This window comes from Salvia splendens, chromosome 3, assembly GCF_004379255.2.
Source record: "Salvia splendens isolate huo1 chromosome 3, SspV2, whole genome shotgun sequence".
Classification (NCBI taxonomy): domain Eukaryota; kingdom Viridiplantae; phylum Streptophyta; class Magnoliopsida; order Lamiales; family Lamiaceae; genus Salvia; species Salvia splendens.
Window position 1 is genome coordinate 3,926,721 of NC_056034.1, and position 23,638 is coordinate 3,950,358.

The following is a 23,638-nucleotide window of genomic DNA, read 5'->3' on the forward strand; positions in this document are numbered from 1 at the left end:
ATGCACAATATGTGAACTGCAATGCATACGAACAAGATGTGCTGTGTTATGATGTTTGACACACGTTTCTTGTTTCCCCTAAGGGTTTAATAAGCTTAGGGCTAGGGTATAGTACGTAGACATGTATGTAATCTTCACATGGTAACGAGTAATGGATATAATTGACTATATAATGCACAATTTGTGAACTGCAATGCATACGAACAAGATGTGCTGTGTTATGATGTTTGACACACGTTTCTTGTTTCCCCTAAGGGTTTAATAAGCTTAGGGGCTAGAGTATAGTACGTACGCATTAATAACAAATTATAAAACGATACGAATAATTCACCAAATTGTCACGAGTAATGGATGTTATTAACTATATAATGCACAATATGTGAACTGCAATGCATACGAATAAGATGTACCATGTTATGATGTTTGACACACGTTTCTTGTTTCCCCTAAGGGTTTAATAAGCTTAGGGGCTAGGGTATAGTACGTAGACATTACTAAATGCACGTATGTAATCTTCAATCCGTTGATTAACCCATATACACAATACCTCTAATAATGCATAATATACTGAGATAATGACAATTAACAGCTACATAATGCACTACCTAAACCAAATAATGCACATACGTATATTCCAATAACAACAATTTGTTAGTAATGTCTACGTACTATACCCTAGCCCCTAAGCTTATTAAACCCTTAGGGGAAACAAGAAACGTGTGTCAAACATCATAACATGGTACATCTTATTCGTATGCATTGCAGTTCACATATTGTGCATTATATAGTTAATAACATCCATTACTCGTGACAATTTGGTGAATTATTCGTATCGTTTTATAATTTGTTATTAATGCGTACGTACTATACTCTAGCCCCTAAGCTTATTAAACCCTTAGGGGAAACAAGAAACGTGTGTCAAACATCATAACACAACACATCTTGTTCGTATGCATTGCAGTTCACAAATTGTGCATTATATAGTCAATTATATCCATTACTCGTTACCATGTGAAGATTACATACGTGTCTACGTACTATACCCTAGCCCCTAAGCTTATTAAACCCTTAGGGGAAACAAGAAACGTGTGTCCAAACATCATAACATGGTACATCTTATTCGTATGCATTGCAGTTCACATATTGTGCATTATATAGTCAATTATATGCATTACTCGTGACCATGTGGTGCATTATTTGCAGATACCAAAATGTGACAGTTATTTTTCCGTCAAATGTCAATAATAACCCTGTAATGCATACAACCACCTTCTATAATGCAACACGGAACTAGTTTTATAGAATCAATCTGATCCGTTGATGCCTTAGATCTAACGCGTAATATTAAGAAGGAAAAAGGATCTAAGATGTGAAAAGGAGAATAACGCTCCCCTACTAATATATATATATAGGGTTGTGATCAATTGAGATTTTTTAGCCTAATTGAGAATTGAGATGCATTATAAGCCACTCATTTTTATTAAATGAGTGGTCCAGAATTTGTCACATGGAAAAGATTTTTACATTAATTAATTGTGAAAGGGCATATTTGTAATTTCATCATATATTTTATTTAATAAATATTTTTTATTTTTTTTAAAAAAATTATTTTTTTTTCGATTTTTTATTTTTTTATTTTTTTTTATTTTTTGTCAACTACATATACAATTCATGTCAACTACACACATGTAATGTCAACTACATATACAATTCATGTCAACTACACACATATAATGTCAACTACATATACAATTCATGTCAACTACACATATATAATGTCAATTATAAGCTGTTGACATTTGATGTGCAGAGCTATTGACATTTGATGTGCAGACTACACATCGTAGTTGACATAATGTCTCAGTAGTTGACATCGCGCGAAAATTTAAAAAAAAATTTAAAAAAATTAAAAAAAATTAAAAAAATTAAAAAAATTAAATTTTTTTTAGTTGTTGACATTTTAATACGAGTTGTTGACATTTGATATTCTGACTATTGAAATGAAATGACGATAATACCCCTTAGTTGACATAATCTACTTGCAGTTGACATTTCAAAATGAGTGGCTGAAAATGCATCTCAATTCTCAATTAAGCTAAAAAATCTCAACCTAACAAGACCATATATATATATATATATATTCGTTTTGCCCCTCCTGTAATTAGTAATTTAACCTTTAAACGTCATGCAACTATTCCTTTCTTTTCCCTTGCTGTATTGTAGAGAATCTTAGTAGATTTAGAACTAAATTAAATCCCATTTCATGTATAGTGAGCTGAGCGTCTGCATTTAGTTTATTTTATGTCTAATCAAAAAAGGTTTTGTATATCAAGAATTAGTAGCAAGGCACACAGATGATAAGTGATATCCTAGAATTAGTATGTTTTTGTTTCTGATTTTATTTACATAGCTACCTTATCCTAAGTGATATCGTAAAATGGTTTTCACAGATTTGAATCCGAATCCTCCAATTCAAATGCGATGCAAACTGTTAATTTGTAACAAGTAAATAAAAGAAGCTTACATTTAAAGAAAACGATATATAGTCCCAGAGAATTCTCAACTAAATCATAACCCTCATTCAACCCTCATTTTCTTGATCTTTACAATAATGTAGATCAATAGCTCGAACCAACCTCTTTCAAGACAAAGAACCATGAGATCCCTGTCAACCAACATTCCCCTATAAATACACACAAACAACACCAATTATTTCAACAATCACCCCAAAAACACAGATAAAAAAAATGGCCATGAAATTACTAGCAGCAACCATCCTCATCGTCTCCCTCAGCACCTCACAAGCCCATTGGCACCCCCGCCGCCCCACACCGCTCTGCGTGTCCCAGCTGGCAATAGTGAACCGCGCTTGCGGACGTCTGCCATACGCACGAGTCAATCCACCATCCCTACCATCACCTCCCGCCAGAGAAGGCGAGGGAGAGGTGGAGAGCGGGCACCACCACCACCACCACCACCGGCAGCCGAGGGAGGGGTACGTGGAGACGGCGCAGGAGGGAGAGTGCTGCCGGTGGGTGAAGGAGGTGGACACGGAGTGCGTGTGTGATCTGCTGGTGCATCTGCCGCCGTTCATGACGAGGCCACTCCACGAGTACAAGGTGATCGTCGACGACAGCTGCGAGGTCAGCTTCAGCTGCGCCTCCAGATTGGTCAACTTCTGAGTTTTCTTGCATCAATGCAATAATAGTTTGTTCAACAGAAGGGTATATTCTCTTTCTAGTTAATTATCTATAGATTAATATCTAATCTAATGTTCTCCGTCGTTGCAATATAGCTATACTTCATTTTTTAAGTGTCATAATTTTCATCATGGTAACATGTATCGCCATATTAATACATGAAATATTCCTCTATAGTAAATTGTATCATGTCTCTTTTTCCATATTTTCTAACATGGACATGCTAATATTGTTATACACGATAATTAACATTTATTCATCAACGTTGATCTACCTTAAAAAATCATCTGTTCGAATTATAAAATAATCATTAATCCTGATAATCAATTACTACCTCCATCCTCCAGGTTTTATATGTGATGGTATTTTGCAAGGTAAGTGATTAGAGAATAAAATAAATAGAACACTCTTTTTTCAGAAAATGTTTAAATTTGAGTTGGACATCCATGCACAATTATTTCAATAATAATTTTTTCAACTAACCCCAGACCCTTAAATTCTACCACTAATTATTTACCTAGTCAGTGATATAATTAATACGACTCCGCACAAAGTAATACAGAATTCACATATTATTACATCTTACTATTTAGATTTTAGACGATTACTTTCTCCATAAGATGCGGTTTCCTTTCTCGGAAAAGAACAAACAAAAGGAGTTGCCAAGAATGGCAGAAGATTGGAGGAATGGATTGCCAAGAACAATGCAAAAGAGAAGTCATTTTCTTGCGTATAATTTTATTTATTTATAAGGGTGTATTATACAATATTCATTTATTAGGTACATTTAACCTGGAGTGATGTCTTTTAATTAAAAAAAGGACATTTATAATTACTATAACTTATAGTGAATAAAATATGGGCTACAAAATCACACAAAACACAAAATGGCAAATGAATGACGAAATTAGTATCCAAATTAATTATACTAATAATACCCGCAATAGAATTCTAAATACAAGCGTGCATACTTTTTCATTAATCCCTACAACTAAAATTAAAACATCAAGAAAATGAACAATTCTATATAAAGGATCGGTCATACTCTTTCATCATTTACACCTAGAAAACAAGAAAAAATAACACTGAAATAAACTATGAGAGAAATTGAGTTCTTACCAGCAGAAATTAACCATATAAAAACTAGTGAACAAAAAGTCAAAAACTGAGTGTTTTAAGTCCACCAACTTAACCGATAATAGAAATAAAGTTAGGCAGATTCGTCAGATAAAATATTACTCGACTTAATTCGTAGAAAACCTACTTAGTGGAATCATATCATCAATCCAAAACATAGGGCATATAAAAAAAGAGATTGCCAATTACAAGCCAGATGCAAGACGCAATACATTGCCATTATAAAGGAAAAATTGGTTAAAGACATGTAACCTTGAGATAGATTAATTATAATCGGCTGAGGAAGTCGAACAACTCACAATGTACATGGTAATCGTGATAATTATACAACGACAGCCACCTATTTAGAAGGAAAGAGAATGGGACAGAAGATACATATCATTATCAGATGTTGAAGGCAGATCAGATCCTATATTGTTGCTCCAAAAGCTTATAGATTCAACATACGTAATCATAATTTAGCGCCCCGGGGATGATACTACATCTCCCACTTACCAAACAACCTCTCATTCTCTGTTCATAAGGCAGCGACAAACAGATTGACAACATATGTATGTACAACCACCGGAGGAGCACAGCCTCTCTTCTTTGTGGCCACAAATCAGTAACCCTCAGACAGTTCCAGAAGAGTTATCTCTGTTGAAATACCGAGCTAAACATATAGTACATGGCAAAGTCAGCAAACAGGATTACATTAATGAACATTTTCATAGGACACATTGAAATACCAGTTTGCTGGAGCTGATGCAAAAAAGTTATCCTGGCTTCCAAAAGTTAGGGCCTGAGAAACATAACATAGAATAAAAATGTGTAGCAGCTAAGTAATTCCAAAACACAATTCCGGGTTGCCATCTATTTCTAATCTAAATAAGCCATAATAAGAACACACATATTTAACAGTAATAAACTCCCAATGTATCTAATTGTCAGGTTACTGCAGAGTTGATGATGAAGAAATTGAAGAATCTTCAAGTTTACATCATTTCAAGTTTCAACAGTAGATTGATCATTCAGCTTTCCGGAAGAAGCTAGGATTTTATTAGGCTGGATTGCAAATGTCTGCATCATTTCAAGTTTCAACCAGTTCTGTAAACAGAATTGCTGGTGCAACCATATCCAAGAAGGAAAAATACAGATCTTCCTGAGGGGAGTTATAAACTATCAACTTAAATTGTTAGAGAACCCAAAAGGAACAGAATTTTCTACAGGGAAGTTACATACTATCAAAACCCACCCACCTGCTTTTCCTTCAATATTCACAAATAATTGAGCTTATGAGCGCATCAGCAAAACAAAGACCAGATAATTACTTTCTTCATAAGAGAGAGATATTACAAACCTTTATTTGCCACTGGAATAGGACCTTCAGATGGTGGCCCATAAGGATTCATTTGTCTGTGATTCATGGAACGTGGAGGGTAATTCCACCTATTATTAGAAAAATCAGACTCATGGACTGGGCCATGGTATGGCATTGGTGCATGAGCCATTCTGGAACCATCACAATGGTATGGACCTGAGAAATAGTTGTATTATTCACATGATCTGAACATAATAAATGACAGCCTGAGAAAAAAGTAAACTGAGAATGCTTTAGTCACCAGAGACAGGTGGCATACGCGGCCTCCAGCGCTCTCCAATATTATCCCGCTCACCAGACTTATATCTGTCTCGATCCCTGTAAAAATTTCCATTTTCTGTGCTACGTGATGTGAATCTATTGGGATGAGAAGGGGGTGGAATATCCCTTTGTGATTGGCTGCGTGGCTCTTGGACATATGAGAAATGATCTGAAGGAGCAGGGTGTGGTGGGGGCAGATGAAAACCCTTGCTGAAAGCCCCATCTGCTGGCTGGAAGCCATTTGATGATCTACCAGAGAAATGGGGAATATGCTGATCATTGCAAGGACGATTATTACTGCCATAAGGAATATGTCTTGCCAATTGGGCTTCAGAGTCTCTCTTGTCATAATGCCGATGATGCACCATGTCTAAGGTTCTTGACTTGATTCTTGGCGAAGGAGACCGCCTCATAACAGGTTCCTGATCAACAAATTTCAATTACGAAGGTACATGGGTAAGTAAAGTAAATTGAAAGATCTCAATTAGCCATTGATCAAAAGACTAAGAATATGAAATAGAAGATTGAAAACCTGAGAATTTGAATGAGAAAATTTTGGAACAGAATCAAGCACAGCAGGAGGAAAACCCGATCGAGGTAGTGGATGAGCTAGAGGCGCAGGTGGAGGTGGTGGTGGAAGCGGAGAATGAGGTGGAGGCAGAGGCAGAGGCAGAGGCAGAGGCAGAGGCGGGGCAGACCCCGGAAATGGTGCTCCATAATGGCTATCAGCAATACTACCGGTAGAAGTACCTTCAGCATCACAGCACGGAGCCACATCTTCCATCTCAAGCTCACCATCAACATCTTCCAAGATATGGCTCCGTTTCTCAGCTGTAGCACTCACATTTGGTTCTCCATCAACATGTACATTTTCCATATTATGCTCAGGAGTGACAGCCTCAAAGTTCTCTCCATCAGAATCACTGCCTCCATCATCATCCCTCAACATAGGAGGCATACAGAAACCAGGAAGCTGGATGCTTGAGTTACTAAATTGATAAGAAGAAGTTTGTTAGTCATGGTATAAAAACAAATGCTGAAACCTAAGGAAGCCAGGAGAGAAAATTACCTTCCATACTCATCAACCAACATCCCTTCCATTTCCCTAATGGGATCATCAAAGGGCCTTTCAAATTTACAAGATCTCCGAGAGCCACCACTAACATGTGAATGGTAAAGAGCATCAAGTTCTCGAATATGGTGGCGAACTAAGGTCTCTGGAAGAATCTTCCTCTCTAGCCAAACTCTCAAAACCTATCCAGCACATAGTAAATTAACCATCAGTTACTGCAAAATATGCAATAACTGTGAGATGAACAATGAGAATACATTAAAAGAGAAGCTTAACTCACTTTCAAGCACTGCCTATGATTGTCACAATAGCCAGTACCAGAAGGGGTAGCAGCCAACAGTAAACGTGACAAGACTGCCTGAATTGCTGAGGGATATACACCAGCATCACCTGACCAGGTATATTATATAAATCATCATCGGAGAGAATTCAGTACAATTAATAAAGTAAGCAAAAGCAGAGGTACATAAAACAGAACTAGGACAGAAGCTACCTTTCATGCCACCGGAGCACTGAGCGATTGAGTCAACAAGGAAAAACAAGTCAACCTTTTTGTGTGGACTCGATTCACTTTCCAAATTCTGGGCCAGTAATTCAACCACCTAAGGAAAATAAAATATCAGCGCATCGAAGAGGTTATGCAGAACTGAGAAGAGAGAATAAAACAAAGGGTTTAAGTACAGTCAGTAAAAACCAATCTCACATGCTCATTCGTTACTGGGAACTAACATAACTGGCATGTTCATTCGTTAATATGAACTCATATAAATCTCGCATAGATGTTCTAAGTCAGAGAAGTTCCAGGTCATTTACAGTTTACACCACTATTTACAATTCCAAACATCTTTATTGCCATAAATATCCTTTAATATATAGGCCGTGGAGGAGAGGGCCAATGCTAAACAGAACCCATATGAGCATTGAGCAAGAGTTTCCAAGTAGTGTAATCGGTACCAATCAAGTTCTCATATCAGAGATTCAGATGCATAAAAGATGCACCATACTTTTCCCTTGGGCATTTAGATGCATGAAAGATGCACCGCCTACTTATCCCTTGGGCATTCAGCTCACGAGAAAGCTATTTATATTGATTTTACACATACTTAAAATATACTCCCTCCATCCCAAGGTAGTAGAGGCATTTCTTTTGGGTACAGGATTTAAGAAATTGATGTGTTAAAGGTAAAAATAGAGAGAATAAATTAAGAGAGGGTTTAAAGTATGAGAGCAAAAGAGAGTAAAATATTAGAGAGAAAAGTTTTTGCCAAATAAGAAAATGACTCAACAACCTTAGTTCAACCCAAAAAGGAATACAACTCAAGTACCTTGGGACGGAGGGAGTATAAAATATCAGTTGTCACATAATCATGAAAATGGATGTTGATTTCAACTTCAAGCAAGTAACGGATTATAAACTACTCCGTTTGTCTCATTAAAAAATAACGTTTGGTTGTCCCATTAAAAATGTAACGTTTCCTAAAATGGAAATACCATCAGCTCTACTTTTTCCCTCTCTATTACCTAATTCTCTCTTCATTAACTCACAAAACTACACTACATAAAATCCCGTGCCAAATGTTTCATATTCAATGGGACGGAGGGAGTATATAACATGCAGGTTTATGACATAGAAGAAAGGTTATAAAAGCCATGCATTACAGTGGACAAGGCTACCTTAGTTGCAAAACCAAGTTTTGCACAGTCAATAGCAACCCGCGTTGCTCGACCAATGCTCTCCTTAGTCCTTGTCAAAGATCGGATGGCAGCTTCAAGTGATGACAAAAGTTCCACCATATTGCTTGACTTGACCCCAAGTTTAGCTTTTTCAGGATGCAATTGAGCAGTAATGCAAGAGCCTCTCTTTTCTTCAACATAACTATCAGATGAGGAAATGCCGCACATGGAAGAACTGGGAGGAGGTGATTTCGTAGCAGATCCTGTTCGATCAGATAAATGTGAAGAAGACTGAGCAATTGAGACTGTTCCGACTTCTATATGATTGCTATCCAGAACTTTCAAGGGACTAGCTGATAGTACAAGATTAGAATCTGCACATGATAGGCTTGCTTCTCCGATAAATTCAGGCCTAGAGATACATCAAGCCCGAAGAGAGTAAGCGTTAGGCAGACAGATTGAATGGGACTAGGAAAAGTGAGAGTAAAGTACATAAGTCTAATTTTACCTTCGACTCCCTTGGTTCTTGGATAGAGAAAGGATTGTTTTCTTTTGTAATTCATCACCACAATCTGAACTGTCAATAAGTTTACATTTCTCAACATCAAGTGAATCACCAGTAGTCTCTTCCACCAAGAGAGAATCTGAGTCCATCAGGGAAATCTTGGCATCAGTTGTTTTAGTCGTCTCCTTAAACTCTGGAGATTTGATCTTGCAGTTATCAAGAGATGAATCCAAGTATGGCCTGCCACAGTCTAAATGAGACAAGCTGGGAGTGTTCGCTAAATCCAGATTTGGATCTAAATGATGCACAGAATAAGGGAACTCAATCAAGCTAGATAACTGCAGGTGTTTGCTCTCAACACCTTCAGCGTGACAAAATGAATCCTTGCATGATTCTGGATTTGAGCTACCAACACCAGAAGTTTTACAAGAATCCAACACCACTTCAATGGTTTCCCCATGTTTTTCTGGGACATCCTCGTTTAGCTCAGGACAGGACCCAGAAACACTTGACAGAGGAACTGTAGTACTGAGCTCCCCCACTGATCCTAATCCCGAATCGACCACAGCTTTTTCTTCTGTGGACAGCTCAAAGCATTTCGCAGAAGAACAGCCTTCATTAGGAGTATCCACCTTTGAGGAACAACTAGAAGTTCTCTGACTGAGGTCAGCTTCATTAGCAGACATTGCCTCCAAAGCACGAGTTAGACGCTTTGATGGAGGTAAAGCAGACTCACCATCCACAAGATTCTTTCTAGTTTCCCAATACTGAGGCTTTCTATCAAGACTATCAAGCGATAAAGGTGAAATATACGAATCTTCTTTGACAGATATTGCTACAGTACCAGGAGGAACATGCACCTTAATATTCGAGAGCCCATCAGACTGTATAGAGGTTTCAGGAACTTTCAGACTTTTGTCTTCTTCATGAGCTAATTCGGTATCTTCATCCCCAACAGGTGATGACTTACCCAAACGAACTCTAGCCCTTTTGCTTAATGGTAGATGCTCATCCCCATCTTCTTTCGGACATTTTTCAGCCACATTTTCATTATTACTAGGTGAAAGGCAGTCAGTCTTAAGTACTTCAGTCTCGGAAACAACCTCATCCGATTTAGCCACCAGATCACTTCTATGTCTTTTTCGATTAGGCTTCCTTTTCTTCTTAGTAATATTAGCATTTGTTTGAAAGTCAAGCCGGTCACTCAACTCTGTTGCTCCTTCGTTCTTTTCAGTGAAAGGGTCCTCCTCTACTGGTTTGCATCCCGAGTCCACAGAGCTGCGACCATTGAGACTATCAGAATCAGAGTCTGCTGTCATAATCTCAGAATCAATCTCTTCCACACTACAATTAGACGGGAAAAAAGGTGAGTTGGCATTGTTCCCCTCGTAATCATCAGATGATTTAATGATCCTTCTACTTCTTCTAAGAGATCTATCCTGTGCCTTAGCACCCAACTGCCTAGAGCTCCTATGATTGTTGGAAGGAGGCAATGTTAGCTCCTGCAGTCCGCCCACATCCACCCTTGAAGAACTTCTCAACTTTCTAGCAGATAACCTCCTCTGCTTACCAATAATTCGTGATTGAGCGGCATCAGTTTTGCTTCTTGTTGAATAAACATGTATTTCAGTAAACCCGGAATTTGAATGTGCCTCCTCCAGTTGCATCTCCTCATCACGCAGAGCATCTTCAGCTGCTGCCGCTACAGCAGCTTCAGTTAGCGAGTTCAAATCATTAGTGGATCCACCAGAAAGTTGTTTAACTGTAGTCATGGCAGCCTCATCATTCACAGGTCTAGTCAAGGACTCGTCTGAGTTGTTTTCATTTGTGGTAACAGTTTCCTCAGTGACATTATCACTAACCAGGTCCTGTTTCTTCAGCTTCTCAAAGCAATCAACTATCTCTCTTAATGCACGAGCAAAATCAGAACCTTTACCGTGGCGTTTTCCTGACAGAGATATTTTCTTCTCTTCTGTGAACTCTTCAATATCAGCATGATTACAGAAAGCACTGTACAAGAGAACAAATACTGATAGAATTCAGGAATCAAAACTATAATAAAAATTTTACAAAAATACTACCAATTATATGGATACAATACAAAGATAATGAAGTGTTTACATTGCCACCCAGTTCCAGTTCCTCGTTGTCAACTTAGAGATGCAACTAAAGTGTGCCAAGTGCCAACAATATGACTCAAAACACATTTGTTGAGAAGGCAGAATGTGCTGGCAGAAAGTTAAAGCCCTTAAACATTATTTTGGATTGTGATGATGATAATGCATAAATTTTACTCTTCATCTATTATTCTAAGTTGTTTACTTAAGCCTGGTTTTATAACTAGATAGTTTCCATTATTTGACTCTTATTAGAGTTTAATTTACACTAGTTCAACAAAAATAGTCTTCAAATGGAACTTGTGATTGTGATGTTGATTCAAAAAAAGCTTACAAGAGGCATTAAGAAGAACAAATCTCCAAACATGTGTTAGTACGTTTATTTCATATTTACATATATTTAGTACAAACAAAATTATTGCAAATTTACTAAATAAGTTATTTCAAAACCAAATAATGATATACTATAATAATTCTAATCAAATACTAGTTGACAAATACTTCCTCCGTTCCATAGTAGTGGAGTCATTTTTTCATTTAGAGGCATTCCATTAAAGTAGAGTCATCCTATTTAGCAAAAAGTAACACTTTTTCCCTCACTTACTTTATTCTCTCTCCTACTTTATTCTCTCTACTTTTCTCTCTTTCCTACTTTATTATCTCTTCACTTAATATACTCCCTCCGTCCCACAATAGGAGTCACATTTTGTGTGGCACGGGTTTTAATAAATGTAAAGAATAGTGGGTTGGAAAAGTTAGTGGAATATGTGGTCCACTTTTTTATATTGGTTTTATAATAAAATGTGAGTGAAGTGAGTTAGTGGAATGTGGAATGTGGAACCTACTTGCCATTTATGGTAAAAGTGAAGTGTGACTCTTATTGTGGGACGGACAAAAATGACAAAATGTGACTCTTATTGCGGGACGGATGGAGTATTTAATATCTCTTTCTTAATCTCTGTGCCGAAAAGAAGTGACTCTACTACTATGGAACGGGGGGAGTAATATTAATTCCTTATCTAAACAAAACACTCAAACTAATTCCCAGGTAACTTGCATCAGCCATGGGCAGGATAGCTCTGGATAATCAAAAAATTGGCAAGGAAATAAGAATATGATCTCTAACTGCGACATAACTAAAAGTAACCGCTCGCCTATAAGCACAAATATACCAAATGCAGCTCCAATACAACGGTTCTAAAAAACATTTTAAGATCAAAGGCATTTCCCTTCCATCTCACAAGGTGTAAGCCTCGAGGCAGTCTGAGTGTAAATACTGAAGAATAAATCATAAATACACACACATATTAGCTAATACAAGAAGAACGAAAAAGCATAACAAATACATGAAAAATGAAAAATAACATCAAATATAAGTTCATAAGTCATAACACGACATAACAATCAGTGTTGTTGGGACTGTGGGGCGCACTAAAGGCGACTACGTAAAAATCCAGGGCGCTCGTCGAGGGGGGGCACCACAAATAAGGGTGTACTAACTACTAACCATTTAAAAATCAGTCAACCTACACTAGACAGTTCAATAATAGCAAATAAAACATAAAATGGTTCATATAAACAATACAGATCATACTTCATATCACTCAAGAAATCAGAAAATTCTCAAAAACAAATTGCATGACAAAACAAGTTAATAATCAGAAATTAAAAGAATCAAGATTACATATAAGCAGATAAAAGTATATTTATCCACTTAAAACCTAATAAAACAGCACAATTACACTGATACAAATAATTACAAGTTATTAACTGAAATTACATGGCAATTTATCAAGAATTAAAGGATAATTATCAAGGATTGAAATTAGAGCAAATAAAACACTAACTCAATCCTGATTTAAAATTAAACCTTAATTTCCAATTCAATCGCAACTGACAGAATTCCAGTCAACCACCGCCCGGACCTCGGTTGCCAACGACTCACCGTCGATGCTAGGGTATCTTATCGCTGTGAAAGGGTTGTTTCCAGGAGTAATTTACAATTTCCATTAGAAAAAATTTGAGGGGTGGTGGTCGCTTCTTCGGCTCAGTTCACAGCCACCGCCGCCAATTGTGGCCTGAAAATGGGAGAAAGAACGGGGAGGGGCGGCAAAGGGTCATCGATACTTGGAGGTTTTGTCAACCATCACCGCCCCGATTGGCCGGAATTAGCGTTTATCTCTTATGGTTTCCAACAAGAAACCTAATCGCCCCAAGTCGAGCCCCCATGTGCACCCCGCACCACAGGGCATTGTGGTTTTGACAACCTTGACAACTATGAGACTTTAATTGGGGTTTTAAGTAATTTTTGTAGGTTTTAGGCCTTTCATTGGAGAGAGCGGGTGAGAGAGAGCATGCGGACCAAGAGCATGAAAGACTGACGGAAAGAGCACCGCGCGCAAAAGTATAAGCCTTTGGGCAATTTGTTTGATCTTTTTATTTGTTAATTAGGAGTTTTTTTAAAAAAATCTATAACAAATTGAAGTTAATTTATTGAAGCCCGTGGGCATGGGTCTATTCTAATCACCCCGACCATACCAGAGCGGGCGAGTGATATTCTAGGGGCCTGGGTTGCAGGGGCCATGGTGTAGTGATTAGGGTTTCTGGATAGGAACTATAATTCCAGCCATTCGGGGCGTCGGCGGTCTACGAAACCTCCGAGGATAGACGGCCTATCACCTCCCCGGTCTTTCCCCTCTATTTTACAACCACAATTCGCTGTGGCTGGTCGGAATTTTGGCACTGGCAGTGGTGTTCAAGCTGAATAATTAGGGTTGGCATAAGGAGGATGAAGGGCATACGTGATTCTCTGCACATCTAGTTTAAAAATAGTGTTTTATTTGTGCATGGAGTATAATAATTGGTGTGTATTACTCCCTCCGTCCCATAGTAGATGTCACACTTGGTAATAGGCACGAGATTTTAGGAGGTGTTGTTTTGTGTGTTAAGTGGAAAGAGAAAATAATATATTTATATTAATGTGAGAGAACTTTTTACAAAAAAGGAAATGTGACATCTTTTGTGGGAGTGGGACAAACTAAAAAGGAAAGTGTGACATCTACTATGGGACAGAAGGAGTATATTAATATAAATGAGGAAGATGAAGGGTTGCTGAAACATTTGTTTGTGTGCATTTATCAGTGCATAGTCTATTAATTGATGTGCAGCTGTACTGTACACCTTTTAGAGGCATAATTCGAGCTGCCATTACATGCGTTTCGACTCTTCATTAAATTAATTGCTCAAATTTTGTTAATTATTAGTGTCAGCGCAATTGGTTTGTGTTATTATTATCTTAATATACAGCATGTGTATGTGTGTTCTATAATTTAGTGCACCCCGTCACTCCATCGCCCCAAGATTTACCTACCCGCCTCAGTGCCCCACGCCCCTAACAACATTGATGAGGAGTTAATCAAACACAATAAAACTGTGCAGTTAATCACGGGTTTCTCAATTTAATCTAGCATGTAGCATCACCAAATAAATAAGGACACTCACTCTGTCACTCGTGATATACCATATAAAACCAAAACTTCAGCCCAAAAGGAAACCTCAGACACTTTTCTAATGCAAGCCATTGGAAAACCAATAAAACCTAACCATACATTATCTACGGAAAACATAAAATATAACTTACATTTGTTTAGTCCCAAAAAAGTGAACAAGTACTTTCTTCAGTTCAGAAGGGTACCCCCACTTTTGTGGCTCGCTCACCTGCCACGGGGAAAATGAAGAAACAATAGTCAGAACAGCAACTTGAATGAGAATTGAGAATGTAACAGAACAGTTATGGGAAAGGCCATTAAGGCATGGAATCAGACAACATATAGTGATTCTACCACTATCAATGAATGACACAGTATTCTTTCAGTTTGGTCACGTACTGAGACCAACTACCAAAATCAAAACGTGAATTAAACTTCAGTAAAATACTAAAATTATGCAAAACTAGGAAGCCAAACCAAAACACTAAGTTCGTTTCAGCCGCCTAAACTAACTGCAGACACCCCTAGTCATATGAGAGTATATGATGATATCATATTCCTCAGTTCAACCAGCTCCTTTCCAGTTCCTCAAAGCGTGATGAGGAAGAGTTCTAAAGAAAGCTTCCTCACCTTGAAAATAGTGATATACTCCCTCTGTCCGCCATTAGGAGTCTCATTTCTTGGCGGCACGGGTTTTAAGAAATGTTAAGTAAAGTGGGTGGAAAAAAGTTAGTGGAATATGGGTCCCACTTGTATATACTGGTTTTAAATGAAATGTGAGTGGAATGAGTTAGTGGAATGTGAGACCCTATTGACATTTATGGTAAAAGTGAACCGGGACTCCTATTCGAGGACGGACTAAAATGGAAAAACGGGACTCCTATTCGCAGATGGAGGGAGTATCATGTAATAACTTTAACAAACAAAGAAAAATTAAACATGTCTATTCAAACACCTTTTTTCCAGACTAGTTCAACATAACCATAATTTTAGAACACTGCAGAGCTTAACGAGTATTCATAAATAAGGCAAGGTGCAGTAGGAGCTTAAAATGATACACCACAAAAGCCCCCATGCGCAATTCAGGGAAGCTGAGGGCATCATTCTGAAAGAATTTTCTATATATTATATGTATTCTAGTGAAATAAATCAAAATCTGCATGATGGAACAGTAGTCAGTTGAAACTGGCATCAAAGATTTGGAATGCAACTAAAACCTTCCAATGGTAAGAGGTTTTAACATCTAGAAGGTAAATGGGCGGGTTTTTTCTATTATATGCTGATGGAAAACAGAGGAAACATGATCATATAATCCAATTCAGCCGATATCTTTTACCCAAAGACGTGCTCTATAAATAGGATTTATGACAAGCCAATGAATAAGCTTAAATACTGATTTGTTATCATTATTTGTCTTAAAACTAAAGGCCATTCTTTTTTTTCTGAATCCTGAAAGCCCAGTTACTTTTTCAATTAAATGGCAGAGAAGTATGTGCCTGTGCAGAACCTCTGCAGCATTGCACCTGGTGTGCCAAACAAACAGACAAGTACTATTGGCAACATAGAACTAATCAATATTTTACCCACAAATCACTCCGACTTCAAAATAGCCCTGTTTTTGTACTTCTTATGATTCCCTGAAGGTAAAGAACACCCAAATTCCAACAAGGCACGCAGACTACAGAGACAACAGGGTATAGACATCAACACAAATACTAAATCAGGGATAGTTACGAATTCATATAAGAAACTAAAGTGTACCAGCGCCATTGCTATGTATGCCTTGACTGCACTTACTTCACGGTTAGCTATACTCATAAAAAGTATGTAAAGCACAGCTATACCAATTAACAGAATCTATACACTGTAGCCAACAAAAAATAACACCTGCGCTAGTCTTCACTATCTAAGTGAAACTCAACTTAAACAGCACCCACATATACAACTTCAGCAAGCAAAAAAATGCAAAATCAATCCAGACTACGGCACTCACCCAGATCCAAAGATAGCAAAGTATAAAAGGCGCATATAAAGAAACCGAACACTAAACGCAATTAAACTAGCATGCAACACGAAACCCTAACTCTTAGAGAGAGAGAAACTAGAAAACAAAATAAAAGGCTAAATAGACTTACAGTGGCAGGCCAGGCCGGAAACCCCTTGACTTTGGCGAGCACGAGATCGCCGACTTCCCACTTCCGCTGGGCGGCCGCTGCCGCCGCTTTACCCGCACCTCTTCTCCGGCTCGGAGCCATATGAATGCTACATAAACTAACTACGCCAAAGCATTGGATGGTCAAACAATAAAATATCACAAAAAAGAACCCTAATTTCCGAAATTATCAGCATAGAGCACCCCAGCAAACGATATTCGAGTAGGCGAGCTGCACACGAGTTCGATTGAACAAAACCCTAGTCCTAAACTTTATTCAAAATCGGTTTTTTGGGAGTGAGTGGGTGCTGTGTGGTAGAAAAGAGTTGGGCAAAAGAAATGGAGAGTTTGGTTAGTTTCTGGAAGGGGCGGCGCTAATTGCTAAACGGCGCAGGTGGTGGGTGTAGTGTAGGATAGAAACTGCGACAGCGCGGGCAGCACGTGGCCCGCATTATTACTGGCCCATTTTCAAGAGTAGGCCGCGCATATGACGGGCCTACTTTTATTTTCAAACTCCATATACAATGGTAACTAAGATTAAGGTTGTGTTTGTAGGCCCTCTTCTTCTTAAATATTTGGCCGGCCAATCGTAGAAAATTCAACTTACAAATATGAAATCATGGACAAAGTAAAAGGTTAATATTTTTTAAAGGAACAAAGTAAAGGAAAAGTGTATGGTATTGAGCCCAATTTTTTTAATCATAATATTCATTTAGAGCATTAGCAATGGGCGCCCTAAGGGACGCCCTAAAGCCCGCCTTATGCACCGTCACGTCAGCATTTTATCCTTATACCCTTCCACCTGCAGTGGGGCGCCCTATAAGCCACCCTAAAGGCCGCCCTAAGCATTTTCTTTAATTGAATATTTAAATAACTACAAAAATTGGAAAAAAAAAACCTTCATTTCATTTAAAATTAATACATTACAATACGAATTAAAAAATACGCATTCTCAACCACGGCGGTTACGGGCCTTAACTTCTTCAACCATGTCGTTCATGAGCTGAGCATGGTCTTGTTGGTTGCGCATTGAGGTATGTCTAGACAAAACCTCATTGAAGCCCGTCGGTAATCCTCGAGCGTGGGGCGCGGTCGCCGTGCTGGAGCTAGATCCACCTTCATCATCGGCCCAATCGGTGATACTTCCACCTTCATGTTCGACTATCATGTTGTGCAAGATTATGCATGCATACATGACATCGGCGATAACTTCCTTGAACCAGAGACGCGCCGGTCCTTTCACTATTGCCCACCGTGATTGGAGCACACCAAATGCCCGCCCCACATCCTTCTGCGCCGCCTCCTGTTGGCAGTGAACTCGATGGCTGGGTCGTTGCCATTGCATTGCTTGGTGAAGAGGGTGGATGAGTTGAGGACGTTGATGTCGTTGTTGACCCCGCTACACCGAAGTAAGCATGTCAGATCCAGAGCCGATAGTCAGCGACGGCTTCGAGGATCATCGTCGGGTGGTTGCCATTGTATCCACTAGTAAATTGGTCTCTCCACGCCCTCGGACAATTCTTCAACTCCCAGTGCATACAGTCGATGCTCCCTAGCATCCCAGGAAAGTCGTGCGCCGTCTCGTGCATCTTTATCAGGCCCTGGCAATCCACAGCAGTCGGCTTTCTCAAATATGTGTCGTTGTAAGCCTCCACAACTCCCCTACAAAATCTCTTCAGGCACTCGCGGCCAGTTGTCTCCCCAGCGTGAAGGTACTCGTCGAACATGTCCGCCGTGGTGCCGTAGGCCAACTGCCGGAGTGCAACCGTGCACTTCTGCAACGGCGTAAGTCCGGGTCTACCGAGGCCATCTTCCCGATACTTGAAGTATTCATCACGTGACTCCAACGTCTGGACAATGCTGAGAAAAAGATAACGATGCATTCTAAACCGGCGGTGAAAAATAGTCTGGCCCCACCGTGGTTGCTCGACAAAATAGTATGCAAATAGACGTTCGTAAGCTACGGCGTGTTCGCGGCGGACAAATGTCCGACGTCGAATAGGCCTGGGGATCTGCTCCGCCGCCGTCGCCTCCTCCTCGCGCTGCATTTCGGCTAAGCAATTCGTCATTGCGTCATTGACGACATCGAATAAGGCTCGCGTCAAGGTCCGACTAACGCCCTCTGAGGTACTCCAGTCGTCGTCGTGGTTCATTTTTGTTTGTGAGAGATTATTGAAATATTCGTATGGAATGTGAGAGATGAGAGAAATGTTCGTATGAAAAATAGAATGACAAACGAGGTTTAAATAGACAAAAATTATAAAAAAAAATGAAAATGCGTTGCATCGTTCGCGTCGCCCACAATGGGCGGACGATGCCCTATCGTCCGCGTATCGTCCGCGGACCATCTATAGGGCGTGGACGATGCATCAGGCATCGTCCGCGCACCCAAAGTGGGCGGACGATGGCGCGCACGAGGCACCGGACGGCCTATCGTCCACCCCATTGCGGATGCTCTTAGAAACAAAAAATACCCAATTTCAAGACCATTTAACAATTCCTACTACTCCCTTCGTCCCAAGATAAGCGAATCATATTCCTTTTTGGAATGTCCCACTATAAGTGAGTCATTTTCCTTTTTAACAAAAAATCATCTCTCTAATTTATTCTCCACCTACTTTATCCTCTCTTCACTCTTATACTTTTCTCTCTCTCATCATTTACCCTCTCCATTTTAACTATTTAAATACCAATTTATTAAATCTCGTGCCAAAAAGAAGCGTTTCGCTTATCTTGGAACGGGGGAGTATTTATTTTACTTGAATTCAATTTATAAGACACATTGTATAGAACATATATATCCAGTTAAGTGGAAGTCGTGTTTTCATTTTAATAACATATCCCTATAAGCACTAAAATCATCGTATTTGAGGTTATAAAGTTATTGCATTCACGATAGAAATTAATTAAACTCATTAAAATGAACGTAATGTGAGAATATATAAGCAAAAAGTATCATTCTTCACCATTAATGATGGGGTACGAACTAAACAAACCCAACAGCAGTGACGGCCCATCAGCCCAAAGCCCAAGGAAGAGTATGAGTTCGGCATTACCAAAGAGTTCGGAGGAGTTCGGCATTACCAAAGAGTTCGGCCTCAGCCTACAGCTCGGTAAAAGCCAACCAATCAAGCTCTGCTCTTAGGTCGGCATCAAGCTCTACTCTCAGATCGGCAACCAAAGCAGTTCGGTCTCAGTAAGAGTTCGGCCTCAGCCTACAGCTCGGCAAAAGCCAACCAATCAAGCTCTGCTCTTAGGTCGGCATCAAGCTCTACTCTCAGATCGGCAACCAAAGCAGTTCGGTCTCAGTTTTCGACCGAACAAGGAGTTAGTGGACCCATGCAGGATTTCCACAACTTCCAACACACCCACTACCACGTGGCGTCAACTCAGGCCACGATCTTAGGCCATGACCTACACGACCTCCACGACCTAGAGTGATGATGTAAGCCACGATCTTAGTTCAATGTATAAATAGAACTTAGATCTGGTAGAAAGGGGTTAGAATCTCTCTAGAGAAATAATCATATAGCAAGTCTGTGTTGTAAGCTGTAATTCGCAGATCAAGCAATACAAACCTGCCCCCATTTCTCCCCGTGGACGTAGATTTACCTCAGTAAATCGAACCACGTAAAATTCTCTGTGTCGTAATTTATTTTTACGAGCATTTATCATCATCGAAAATTCGCCGATACATCACTGGCGCCGTCTGTGGGAACCAGAGAACCAAATTTGTGATAAAGCGAATTTTTGACCATTTTTTCAACCCAAAAAATGCATACCAGATCGCAGAGTACCCGTATTCCTGCCCGTGAGAACCAGGAGGAAGCCAATCCATCCCATAGGTCTGGAAAACAGCCTAGGGATAAATCCACCACCAGTTCTCATGGCGGAGGAACAAGCCGCTCCAAAAGCCGTCACACCGAGTCTTCCCAGCAGCCCGATTTGAACGGGGCTGTCAAGCTGTTTTTGGCTGAAAAGCAGGAGGAATTCTTAACCTTCCTGCAGAGAAGCCAAAAGCAGCCGGAGGCGAAAACGGCGGATTCTCTCTCTCCCTCCATACGAGACAGTCACTACCCGCAGTAGTATCATGTCTTCCAGAAGAAAGAATCCTCGGTACCGGAATCACAGGAGAACTCCATCTCCTCCATACCGAAGAAATGTCGGGTTCGCCATGTACGGAGCATTGAGGACTCCGTTCTCGGAAGATATTACCCGAACTTCCCTACCACAGAACTACCGAACTCCGTCGATGACCTATGACGGACTCGTGGATCCTCATGATTTCTTGGGACGCTATCAATATAACATGGCGAACCAGGGTCTCAACGAGGTCCACATGTGCAAGCTGTTTCCCGAGCTGCTTATCGGGAACGCAAGAAGGTGGTTCGATAGCCTCCCCCAAGGCAGCATTAGATCCTACCGAGATCTAATGGATGCTTTCCACAGGAGGTTCTTTCAGAAAGCGGAAGCCCGGATCACTTCGGCTCAGCTGCTTTCTATACGTCAAGGTCGCGACGAAAAGATCAGCGATTTTATGACGAGATTCCACAAGGAATGCCTACAAGTAGATAATCTCAATGATCTACTTGTCATTTCGGCATTCCAAAATGGAATCCTGCCCGGAGCTCTCTACAGAAAGCTCGTGGAGTGCGGTCCGCAAACAGCTCAAGAGATGTGGGACATTGCGGACAAGTTTTCTCGTGCCGATGAGGCAGACCGTCGAAAACGGTCTTTAGACAGCTCATCCAGAGAAGACAAAAAGAAGCCCGGTCATAGCGATCAGAGGCATCCTCGCCGAACACCTTCTCCACTAAAGGAGAGATAGCGGTCATCCGAGGTGATCGAAAAAGAGCAAGTGTGTTCGCAGATTGCGCTTAAAAGTGCCGAGCAATCAGTTCGGCACCATCAAGCATAGCAATCACAGCAGCCGGAATCAGAGGCCGGCGAAATGACCGAAGTCACACCGGAGCCGAACTCGATGGTGTACGGCACTGAAGCCGTGATTCGGTTGAGATCGGCATATCCAGTCCCCGAACTCAATTTCTCCTCAGAAATGAATGGTGATGGACTGAGCCGAACTAGATCTTGCCGAAGAAAGAAGAGAATTGGCCTGCCTAAAAGCAGCCAAGTACAAGGAGCAAGTAGCCCGGTATTACAACCAAAGGGTGAAGAAGCTGCAATTTCAAGTGGGAGATCTCGTCTTGAGAAACAACGAAGTAAGCCGAGCAGAAAAGCTGGGCGAACTCGAGCCCACATAGGAAGGTCCATATCGGGTGTCAGAAGTCCTCGGCAAAGGGTCTTACAAATTGACTCACGCGTCAGGAGCACAAGTACCCCGAACATGGTACGTTTCCAACCTCAAAAAGTTCCATTTGTAAGAGACAGTCCGGTCAGTCAGTCTTATGTGTTTTCTTTGTTTTTTACTTGTTCTTGTCTCTACGTGCGTTGTGTCTGTCTATGTGAGTGTCGTCTCTTACAAATAAAACTGAGGTATCTCGTTCTTCAAAGGCTGATCCCCTTTTTAGAACATACAAGCCAACGATTGTGCGTCAAAGCTTCTAAAGAGGATACAAGACCACAATTCAGCTTAAACAAGCAGTTCGTCTGAAACGAGCTGCAACAAGCCCACGATTGTGTGTCAAAGCTTCTAAAGAGGATACAAGACCACAATTCTGCTTAAGAATCAAGCACTTCGTCTGAAACGAACTGCAACAAAAGTCCGATTCTCGCGATAAAACTTGCCTGAATTAGGACAAGGGAAAGTCCAATCCACGCGATAAAACTCGCCGAATTAGGACGACCAAGTTCGGTCAAAGCAGTTTACCTCATAAGACCGAGGACGACCATGTCTAGTCAAAGAGGTTTACTGCATAAGACCACTTCGGTTAACTGGGAAAGTCCGATCCACGCGATAAAACTCGCCGAATTAGGACAAGGGAAAGTTCGATCCCGGCGACGAAAATCGCCAAATTAGAACACAAAGACGAGTCCGGTCAAAGATGTTTATTTCATCAGACCAAAGACGAGTCCGGTCAAAGATGTTTATTTCATCAGACCAAAGACGAGTCCGGTCAAAGATGTTTATTTCATCAGACCAAAGACGAGTCCGGTCAAAGATGTTTATTTCATCAGACCAAAGACGAGTCCGGTCAAAGATGTTTATTTCATCAGACCAAAGACGAGTCCGGTCAAAGATGTTTATTTCATCAGACCAAAGACGAGTCCGGTCAAAGATGTTTATTTCATCAGACCAAAGACGAGTCCGGTCAAAGATGTTTATTTCATCAGACCAAAGACAAGTCCGGTCAAAGAAGTTTACTTCATAAGACCGAGGACAAGTACGATGAAATTTTTTCGCTAAGCTGTAAATACAGTGTTAGAAGCGAAAACAAAAACAAAATTTCATTTTCAAATCTTGTTCGGCACACAACTCCGCTACCCTACAAGATGGCGTTACGCTATTACAAAGGACTATTCTACTGTCCAGGGTTGCTAAAGTTGAGCCATCTATTCACAAAATCCTCGTGAAGCTGAGTACGGGCGTTCCAGGCAGCTGCAGAATAAGCAGGTCGACGAGATGCTCTAATCGACCTGCCACCTCTTCTCTGAGCCCGGGAAGCCCTAGCACCTCGGCGGCGAAGAGTCTCTTCACGAAGCATTTGTTGATCT

At 40.2% G+C, this 23,638-nt stretch overlaps 2 protein-coding genes across 2 annotated transcripts; one reads left to right on the top strand and one right to left on the bottom strand.

The window, feature by feature from the left end:
• The first annotated feature begins 2,747 nt into the window (after positions 1–2,747).
• On the top strand, positions 2,748–3,182 carry LOC121795639. The gene has a single exon (XM_042194181.1). The coding sequence runs from the start codon at positions 2,748–2,750 to the stop codon at positions 3,180–3,182; it is 435 nt and encodes a 144-aa protein (XP_042050115.1).
• Positions 3,183–4,574: 1,392 nt separating this feature from the next.
• Positions 4,575–17,383, bottom strand: LOC121794442 (protein HUA2-LIKE 3-like). Its single transcript, XM_042192603.1, has 12 exons — positions 16,950–17,383; positions 14,967–15,043; positions 9,213–11,219; positions 8,705–9,116; positions 7,524–7,632; positions 7,311–7,420; positions 7,028–7,212; positions 6,491–6,947; positions 5,939–6,380; positions 5,677–5,853; positions 5,066–5,118; positions 4,575–4,989 (listed from the first exon to the last, which is right to left on the bottom strand). Exons 1-11 carry the CDS (start codon positions 17,067–17,069, stop codon positions 5,093–5,095), a joined length of 4,122 nt encoding a protein of 1,373 aa, XP_042048537.1. The 5' UTR covers positions 17,070–17,383; the 3' UTR covers positions 4,575–4,989; positions 5,066–5,092.
• Positions 17,384–23,638: the final 6,255 nt, after the last annotated feature.